Source organism: Parasteatoda tepidariorum, chromosome 8, assembly GCF_982258835.1.
Source record: "Parasteatoda tepidariorum strain Cologne lab strain chromosome 8, Ptep-v5.0, whole genome shotgun sequence".
Taxonomy (NCBI): Eukaryota; Metazoa; Arthropoda; class Arachnida; order Araneae; family Theridiidae; genus Parasteatoda; species Parasteatoda tepidariorum.
This window is the reverse complement of record NC_141762.1, coordinates 553,073-563,694: the sequence shown is the minus strand read 5'-3', so window position 1 is coordinate 563,694 and position 10,622 is coordinate 553,073. Positions and strand designations below refer to the sequence as shown.

The window sequence follows — 10,622 nt, the reverse complement described above, 5'->3', positions numbered from 1 at the left end:
GACATTGTACTTTCTCCGAATAATAATACCTTTTCACCCCCTTCTTTTTATGGATATGCATTTTTGACAGATTGGGGAGAAGCTACAGTGTGGAAATTATTAGCCGGATAGTTTAGGCAGGGAATGATCAAACGTTTGGACCTCTGGTGTTAATTTAACTCTTTGTGTATTTTACCGAAAATAATAACTAATTATTAAAAATTATTTTTTACTTAGAATTTTGCATCTCTTTCATTGGGTCTAATTCGAATCTGAATAATTCTCTATGTTCCATGAGACAATTTGGTATGCAAATTAATTTTACTTTAATAATTAATGTGCGTCTGCATTCTAAACTAAATATTACTAACTAAATTAACTTAACTGACTTTTATGTGCATCATATCTTATTATATATGCTAATGTTACCGTACTTTAAAAATGGTGGCAACTACTTGACACAAAAATAAGCGTAAAGGAACATTTCTACCAGCATTTCGCCACTCCAAGATCGAATTATGTTGAATATACCATATCTGGTGTTCTGGTAGTTACCACAAGTTTGGTATTAAGATACACTAAAATTTTTACAATGTATGAAATGAATTATTCTAAAGCACTGTACTCTCTGTGTCTTTAGCTTCACAAATTATAAAGATATTAAAAGTCGACTTGTTTCGCCCTCACAAAACTAGACGCCCTTTCAGAAGACTCACTGGAAGTGAATAAAGAAAACATAACAGTTTTGAAAAAGTATTAAATGGAAGTTCTTCATTTAATACTTATATCATTTAATATTCTAAAAGGAAAATACTACATTATTTGATGAACAAATTAAGACTCATATTAACTAAAATATTTAATTAAAAAAAGTAGTCTCATTTTTCTAAAAAAAAACATGCGTTATGCATGTTTAAAATCAATACTTAACTATATAGTTAACTATATAGGTAACTATATAGTTCCACATATGGAATTACAATAAGGGGAGGGGATAGATTATTAAAATTGTATTCGCTGTTTAATCGAAATCCAAAACAAATTTATTAAAATGTTTTTAAACATGAAAATTTATCGCTGTTTCTAGACTTTTCCATTAAGACATCTATTTGCTTATAAATTACTAATTTATTTAAAAAAAATTTCTGTTATCTTAGAACAACTGATAGTGTATCTATTTCATTCGCTAAAGAAATTCAACATAAAATCTTTTTATATTTAGGACTTGTACAATGAAAGCAGAAACCTCTATTTTAAATTACAGGAAATTATTATTATCAAGAATAATAAAATTCGTTTATCAAAGGATAGTTCCGTGCAAAAAATAACTTTTAATAAATATTTATTATTTTTCATTATTTTATTTAATAATGGTTGAAAAAATTTGAATAGTAAAGTGTAAAATTTTTTACATCAAAGTATACTTTGATGTAAATGTATGACATATATGTAATTTTACATGGTAAAATTCAAAATTTGAGCAAAATGGGTCAAATAGTTTCTGAGAAGTCAAATTTTTAAATATCTGATTTATTTAAGATTTAATTTCTCTAAAGCTTTTCAATCGATTTTGCTCAAATTTTACATTTTGCCCTGTAGAATTATGTTCTTTATGATGCTGCCTAAAAATTGTATACCTTGCAATTTAAAATTTTTTCGAACATTATTAAATGAAATAATACAAAAAATAACTAACAATATAGAAGTTAGTTTTTGCATGGAATTATCTTTGGATAAGCGAATTTTATAATTGTATGCTAATTTTTTTTGAAAACACGAATAAAATGTTCTTGAGATACAGCGATATACGTAAAAAGTAAAATTAACATTTTGGGGGCCAATTACATAAAGTGAGAATAATGACTTTTAAAATATCATGTTTATTTAATCTGACGTCACTTTAAGGGTCTTCATTAAAATGAAAAATTATAGAAACTTGTTTGTGGCAACATATTTTATTGTGGTGCTGGTTTTAGAATCGGGCAGAAGCGAACAGCTCACAGCGTTTAAGAGTTTAAATAGTGGTGGTTTTATTTCTCTCAATTATTAAAAATTTAAGTTTCGTAATATAATTTGTTGTTATAAGTATTAAAGTTATGACTGATTTTAATCCAAATGTTCTTGAAACTTTTATTAAAAGCTTTTCTTGTTCAGACCAAAATTTGGAAGAATTCGAGCATAGAGTTTTCTCTTTCATAGAAGGGCAGGTACAGCAAATATGCACTGAAATAGTATTATTTATCTTTTAAATTTTGTTAGACTTCTAGTCTATGAACTTTACATTCTTGTTGAATCTTTGGGGAGATTTCCGTATCGTGATCTGTGGGAATTATAAATCGACTATGTCAACCTTCATTTTATCATGAGGTACCTTTTCATAGATGAAGGTTGACATAGTCGATTTATAATTCCCCTCATTGGCGTCCTCCGGATGTGATAGCACTTGCCAATATTGATGGATGATCCACATTAAATAAAGAAAAAAGAACTGTTGATTTGCTTAAAAGTGTACTGCTCAAAGAAAAACAAAAAACCCTGTGAAGTAAATAAAGTCTCAGTCAATAAACAAAAAAAATATGAAGGGAAAAAAATAATGAACAAAATACTTCTAAGAAAAAGGAAGAAAAAATTATAATGAGCAAAATTGATATGAATAAAGATATAGCATGAATCAACTAATGGAATCTGTTCATCGAATTCTATCACAGATAAAATTCTGAAAGGGGAGTAATGTGGCTTAACTACCACTATAAATATTGAATACCAATTCACTAGTATATAAGACATGTTGTCTTATTCTATCTTGAGGTACTTTATGATAGATGAAGGTTGACATAGTCGATTTATAATACCCCTCACCCGAATTAGAAAATTTTTTTAAGCGTAACTTCACTTATTTTGAGTTGCTAATTTTATTGATAAACTGATGAGTTTTCTCCTAAAATTTTCAGTTTATATAATATTAAAGAGAACTAATATGTTGATGTTACTGCTGAATACTTATTTATTTTTTTAATTTTTAGTCGTTATAAAAGTTTATTGTGAAAATGATATGGTGTTATTTTTTCCTTTAAAGTTTTATAAAACTTAAATTATTTTCTTTTGACTTGAGAAACGTAGTTTTGAAAATTTTTATTCATTCTGTAATTTTCACCTTTTTTGTATATGTTAGAGAAGATTCATTGTAAGTCTATTTTTTCTTTCTGTCTTTAAACACAGCCAAAGATGCTTAATTTTGGCCCTGAATGTACAGTGGCACTCACGGAAATATAATACTGGGTTGCCACTGGCGACTAGTTGCAACTATTTTCGGCTTGAAGCGATTTTGGCAATTTTTTTGTCTGACAAGGCTGTAAAAGCAACTATTTTCAGGAAAAGGAGCCTATTGACACACTTTTTATGCTCCTAATGATGTTTTTTTTTATAAATCATAAATTGGGTTGACAACCTGCAGCTTGTGAGAGTTTCTGAACACTATGAATTTTTTTTTCCTTCAAGGATTAAAAAATGTTGAAAATTTTGAAGTGCTAAGAGTCATCACTTTTTAATGCGCTCAATTTGCGCAGATTCCATTGTAAGTCTATTTTTTCTCTTGACCGCCTTTTCAACGGTTATTGCTACAAAATTCTGCATGATTACGATGCGTACATTTTGAATTTAAATAATTACTTTTCACTATATATATATATATATATATATATATACATACACACACACACACACATATATATATATATATATATATATAATTGCTAAATAAATTTTTTTTAGAAAAAATATGTTTTTTAATAAAGTATTTTTTGAATGAATTCTAGTAATTAAAAGTATTTAATTTTCTGCAAATACAAAAATTTTTTGATATAAAAATTTAGTGCTAGGACACTAACATTATTATAAAAATTATCATATTTGCCACCAACTTGACTAAAGGATCATGGTATATAACAATTTAGTCATTTAATAAAATTTTAGTCATATTATTGAAATTTTTCTTCTTATTTAGGCAACTATTTTCTTGCTTTAGGCCACTAAAAGCAACTATTTTGTTCTTTTTTTTCTCTGTCAACCCTGAAAACATCTCAGAAGGTGATCAATCCAAAACGAATAATTTATAGCCACACTCAAATTAACCCTTATATAATTTTAAAAAAAATATTACAAAAATAAAAACTATTTGGCATCTCGACGATGGTAGTTTGTTTGAACCATACCGATATCATAATATCCTTATTTGTTTTAGAAAATAATAATAAAATTTCTAAGAAGATAAGTTTTATTAGACATTATAAATTCTGTCTGTATCTATTAAGAATCTATAGAAGCTTGCATTCCGGGTAGGGTTGGCATGTTATTTATTTACAATGTAAGGTTTTTACCCTCTTGGGGAAAAGCCTGTTTTTTCTGCAGTTTTTACCATCAATAAAAATGTTTCACCTATTGTTATATTGTTTCGTACCACGAAACATAATCCTTTTTTCCATCTTTGCCTTATTTCTGTGAATGTCTTAAAAAATTGCACATTTTAAGCAGTATTGAAACAAGAACTTGGAACATTTTAAAAATAATTTTATAAACGTTCAGGTTCAATATGTGATCATTTTAAGAAGTAATGTTCAAAATTTTTTTCCAAGACTCATTGTAGGCCTAATTTATATTATATAATATGTAATCAGGGTGCGTAGCGTTTGTAAAAAGTACTTAAAGGTGCTTTTTTGGGGATTTCGTTTTTAAAAGCTTTTAAAGGTGCTTTTTTTTCCGAATAATTTTTTTTCTTCCCTTCAGTGATATCTGGTGGATCCCATGCATTTCACAAAAAATGGGGAGTTTGGTACGTAATCATTCACGCGGACTTCTTTTCATACCCACGTTATGACTTGCGCATGCACGCACTTTTGAAACCGAAACCCGAGTGCTCCAATTCGGATAGAGAATATCAGATCCTTATGAAATGTTTTTCTTTTTAATTTATTTTAATTTTGTTCTTGTTTATTTTATTTTACTTTTTAACACTTTTTTTGACGTAAGGTGTAAGGGTACTTTAGTTCTGAGTTCAGGGTCAAGTTGAATTCACTCTGTGATGTGGGAAAGTACTGATTGTTTCGATTTACGCCCCTTTCTTTTTTCTTTTTTTTTTTTAACGCTAAAACTGTTTATAAAAAGTTTTTGTTTTTCAATAATATCATTGATTGAATATGAATTTTTTGAGTGCTTGAAAATTTTTGTTAAGTGCTTGAAAAGTTTTTAAAAAGTGCTTATTTTTGATTCAAAGATTTGGCTACGCACCCTGGTAATATTTTTTCCTATCAGGTATAAATAATAAACCACTACCTACCAATAAATATCATGTTTAAACAGTATTTACCCATTAAAAACCCAACTCGGTTAGAGAAACTTGTATTGGGATCAATGCCAAAATAATTGCCAAGTCTTTTTGACAGTAGGTCGCGAGAAACTATTAAAAAAAAAAACATCCCAGAAGAGAATCAATTTGAAGGGTATAACTCGTATCCAATGTCTGAATGTCTACATGTAAATTCGCAATCTTAAAATAAATTTGGCGTCTTAGCAATTGTTGTTGACATGACAAATTACCATACGAAAGTATCCTACATTGGAGCTATTTCTATTTCATTACCTAGTTTTCACCAGTTGAAATAACCATGAAAAAAATTATAAAAATGTAGTTAAAACAACAATAAATAATAGTTTAATACTAGACAAAATTATCTTGGGCTGTTAGTGCTAATTTTTTTTTGTTTTTGTTTCATTTTTCTGTTTTTACTTAAAATTTTTTTTTTACCATATTCAAACTTAAATGTTAAATTTACTTTTATTGTCTGCAAAGCATAAGTATAGAATATTTAATTCATTTAAATGAATTTATTTTTATAGAAATGGGTGTCCCGTCCCCTTGTTTTGTCACCTCTAATTTGTGCCCAATATGGTTGGAAGTGTGTGAATCCTAATCTTCTTGAATGTATTGCTTGTGGTGCTAAACTTTGCACACAAGAACCGAAAATAGAAATTTATGATGCTTGTAAGTATTTTTAAATGTTTTTATTATAGAACTTGTTTCATTTTTATATTATTTGTTTTTCCGTTTTAAGACAGATTGTTTTAGCTACTTGTTATTATCATACTTTTATAATGATTTTGAATATTGAAAATTATTATTGCCTATAATTGTTATTGCCTACAGCCTATTAGAGTGATTGTTTTCTGGGTATACCATAGAAATACTAGAAGTGTAATTTTTCAGAAAATCTCAAGACCATTGGTTCAATAACTTCAGAGAATCAAGAAACCTATAATTTGGCAAAATTTTCACGTAGTTCTGCAATCTAAAATAAAAATTTTTTCTGAATATCATTAACAAGACGTTTACACCCTAGCAGCAAAATAACTTCATTAGGCCAATATTCACGAATCTTGGCTATATAAGGAATCAAATTGCTGCTTATTTTCCGATATTGGCCCTAAATAAAATTTTCCGATTCATCCGATATTTTACAGCCACTTTTTAACCAATTTCACTCCCATATAGTCATTGGAGATGATCTCAGATGTATTGTCAAATTGATCTGATATTTTATATCTATTATTTAGCCAATGTAGGCCATTCTAGAATCAATATTAAAAAATCTAGGCATCCCGATATGGGTCACTCAGTGCATGTTCATATAGGACCTATGTTGAGCAGATATTGAGTATTTGAAACTGCACCAAAATCCTCTATTGTTATTCATAATCAAGCTATTTTATTATCATAAATTTTTGTATTCATCTGATTTGAAAGTTACACTTTGCTGTTCATATTGACGGGATTTAGAAATCCAATATTGCGATTTTTGTTCATGCCTTTGTAACATCGATTTTGATATTCATTTGTGATTTAACCGTTTGAGGCCGGTGGGATCCTTCTTAAGTATTTTTTTAAACTCCTTACAAGCAAATATATTTTAGTGTTTTTTAATTATAAAAAACAGTCTAATGGCTACTAAATTCTTTTTAGATTGTCTGAATTATATTTGTAAAGTATAAACTCCTAAAAAAGTAAATAAAATGATTTTTCATGCATATTCAAACATTTATCAATAACTGATTTTGTTAATTAAATTTCCATGATGAATAACTGTTTTTCTTAAATCTTCTTGTGTATTTTTGATGCTTTATGGGATGAAACCTAAATCATCTTAATAGGATTAATCATAATTTATATGCACCTGGGAAAACCTTAATGACGCCTGGTGGCTGAGCGGTAGCGCTTTGCGCTGTCGTGCCACAGGTCCCTGGTATGATCCTTGGGCCGGGCAAGGTTGACTCAGCCTTTCATCTCTTCAGTGGGCCGATAAATGAGTACCAAACATGCTTGGGAACTGAACACTGGGGGTTCCGAGTTCGGCTGACCACCTGACCGGAACATCTGCTTCTGCACATCAGAGCCCAAGGTCAAGAAAACTGAGATGAGCACAGTAGGCCGTGGCCATCTATGAACTGTCTCGCCGCTGAGTTTTTAGAGAAGGGAAAACCTTAAAATCTCAAGCTTACAAAATCAGGGAAAAGGAAAGTCTTTGTCTAAACTTTGGATGAAAAAAAGCTACAAATTATGAAGAAAAAAAAATTAAAACTTTTCAAGCTTTTTTTTATATTTTCTGGGAAGTAATTTTAAAGATCCTTTGAAACATAAGTTCTTTGGAGGCTACCAGATACTTGCTCGTTTGTGGTAGAAAATGCTTTAATTAGTGATTTTGTTTTAACTTTAATTTTTAAGAGTTTATAAAAATGTTTTATGCACCGATTATATTATGTTTTCTTTATGATGCATTTATTGCCTGTTGCTTTGGAGAGTCAGGGAATGACCCTGGTAAGGATTCTTTAGATATACATTGAGGATGGTGATTTTCTTTTTGTAATTTAAAATTATTTAACTTTACAGAAGGTTAATTTCAAATAAGTTAAAATGTGAAACTTATCCCACCCTTTTTTTTAAATAGATAAATCATGTTTAGACAAGATTGTAGCTGACTTAAAAGATGGTCATAAAGATGACTGTCCTTGGCCATTAGCACCCTCTCCAGGTATGTTATGAATATTCATGTCAATGTAATTGATATTTATGAGCTCTGAACTTTTTCCTTTTAGTTACCATTTAATTTTGATACTTGTTTGTAAACACAGCCTTTGATTTGAACTTCTGTCCTGTGATTTTTTTTTATACATATACCTTCATATTTTTATTATTTGAAGATTTTTTTTTAATATTATACATAATGTTAAAAAATTTTTCTTCTCTCTGATACTTTTTTTTTAATAACTCTAATTTTTTTCTTCTTATTTGTAATTTGCTTCTTAATCACCATTCCGTTTCTATATATTTGTGAAGTATTTGTTGTTGCTATATTGTTAAAGAGAGCAACAATACAGGTTGCTGTATTATTTAAATGTTAATAGTTTGCTTCTTAATCACCATTCAGTTTTAAATACAGTAAAACCTCGCTACAACAATATTTTGTGGACCAAATAAGAATATTGTTGTAGAGGGATATATTGTTATATCAAGGGCCCACATAATTCTGGGACGCAATAAGATTTTTCGAAATTTAATGTTATATATTCATTAACTATAAATATATTTATATATTATTGAAAAAATTAATTTGCAAAGTGTTTATTACGGTTAAGCATTAAAAACAATGGATATAAATACAGAAAATAAGATTGTAAACTTACCTTCAAAAAACATTTTTATTGAAAAAAATTGGATATTTTTGTTTGTTTATTCATTTTTCTGACTGTTAAGTCAACCAACAAAGTATGCATTGAGTCCAATGCCCGAAAGTAATTTTCATTTGTGAATAGAAGACTTGAGAAAAATGTCTTTTGAGATTTTACAGATTGAAGAGCTTCATGGGGTGACAATACGGACTGTGATACACATGGATCATCATCACCATCTTCTTCCTCATCATTATTTTCCATTTCATCTGTAATTTCAGAGAGAATCTCTTCATTAGTAACTCCTGCAAAAATCGTGAGATCGTCATCTGCAGTTAAATAGTCCTCCACGTTAACACCATATGTTTTGCCCATTTTCTCCTCAAGTTGGGATAAAGATTTTTGAAGATTCAAAACAAATTCTTGATCATCTGAAAGATCACTGTCTGTGGAATTTTCTTCACTATTAGAAACAATTTTATCTTCCAAGACACATAAACCGGCCTTTTTCCAACAATTTTGAATGGTTTTTTCTGTTACCTCCCACCAACTACCAGCAATAATATCACATGCGTCCTTAACATTCACAGTTTTAAAAGGATCTTCTACTTTATTTTCGATGTTGACAAGTATCGATTCAACCAAACGCTTCCTGTAGTATCCTTTGAAACACTTAATTATGCCCATGTCGAGTGGCTGCAAAATCGAAGTGCAGTTGGCCGGGAAATAAACAATTCCGACGTTGTGAAGTTTTGGAATTGAGGTGTGAGCGGTGCAGTTATCAATTAATAAAGCAATTTTTTTCTTCCTCTTTTTCATTTCTTTATCTAACATCAACAACCATTCAGAAAAAAACTTAGAAGTCACCAAAGCTTTTTTATTGGCTTTATATTCCACGGGAAGACTTTTCACATTCTTGAAACACCTCGGCTTCAATGATTTGCCGATAACAAGAGGTTGAATTTTGTGTGTCCCTGTGCTATTGGCACACAGAAGAACAGTCAATCTTTGCTTTGATTTTTTTCCGCCGTAACATTTTTCACCCTTAAATGCCAATGTTTGATCGGGAAGGAGTTGAAAAAACAACCCAGCTTCATCTGCGTTATAAACGTTTTCTGGTTTATACTTTTGAAGAATATCTGTCATCTTCTCTTGCTTCCATTCATTTGCTTCGTTAATCGGAGCAGATTTTTTCTCTCCATGAACTTCCTGGAAAGTTATTCCATGTTGATCCCGAAAACGCATTAGCCAACCATTACTAACTTTAAAAGTTTCGTTCCCTAGCGTTACTGCGAATTTACGTGCTTGTGTGCATAACAAAGGCCCATTTATCGGGATATTTGTTGCTGTCATATCTTGAAACCATTTTAAGACGGCAGCATCAATGTTTTCATTAGTTTCGACTTTTAGTCGTTTACGCTTTGGATTAATTAAATTTTAACTTACAGTATCTTTGATCTGTTTTCTTTTCTTTAGAAATGTTGCAACTTTAGATTGAGATAATCCGTATTTTCTAGCTGCATCAATCTGCTTTATTGCATCATCAATATCTTTAATAACGTTAAGTTTATCTTGAAATGAAAGTTGCTTTCTCCCTGCCATCTTATGCTAAACTACACTAGTGAAAAATATCCAATACACTGAAGACTCACCAAGCTGAAAATGTTAGCAGCACTAAATGCGAAAAGTTCTGATCGGAGAATTTGCGCTAGCTCATGAAAACACCAGGTGTAGTTTAAATTAGGGATTAAGTGACAGTGATGAACAATGACCAATGGTCAGTATAAATTTTTTTCTCCTCCTCAATTTTAATAAACGTGCTCCACCCACCTTCTACAGAAACAGTACCTTCTCAGGGTCGCAGGTGTTACTGTGATGTGTGTGGTCATTTATTTTACCACAACGTTAAATTTAATTTTGATTTTATT

At 29.8% G+C, this 10,622-nt stretch overlaps 1 protein-coding gene across 2 annotated transcripts in view; it reads left to right on the top strand.

The window, feature by feature from the left end:
• Positions 1-1,958: 1,958 nt before the first annotated feature.
• The window catches only part of LOC107446522 (zinc finger C3HC-type protein 1-like), a 30,859-nt gene continuing 22,195 nt past the window's right edge, over positions 1,959-10,622 (top strand). Inside the window, exons 1-3 of one of the 2 annotated variants that reach the window (XM_071180801.2) lie at positions 1,959-2,186; positions 5,872-6,016; positions 7,974-8,057. In XM_071180801.2, the coding sequence (XP_071036902.2) occupies positions 2,076-2,186; positions 5,872-6,016; positions 7,974-8,057 (340 nt within the window). In that variant the 5' untranslated portion in view covers positions 1,959-2,075. The remainder of the gene's footprint in view (positions 2,187-5,871; positions 6,017-7,973; positions 8,058-10,622) is intronic. The other variant, XM_043040724.3, reaches the window with a different exon arrangement.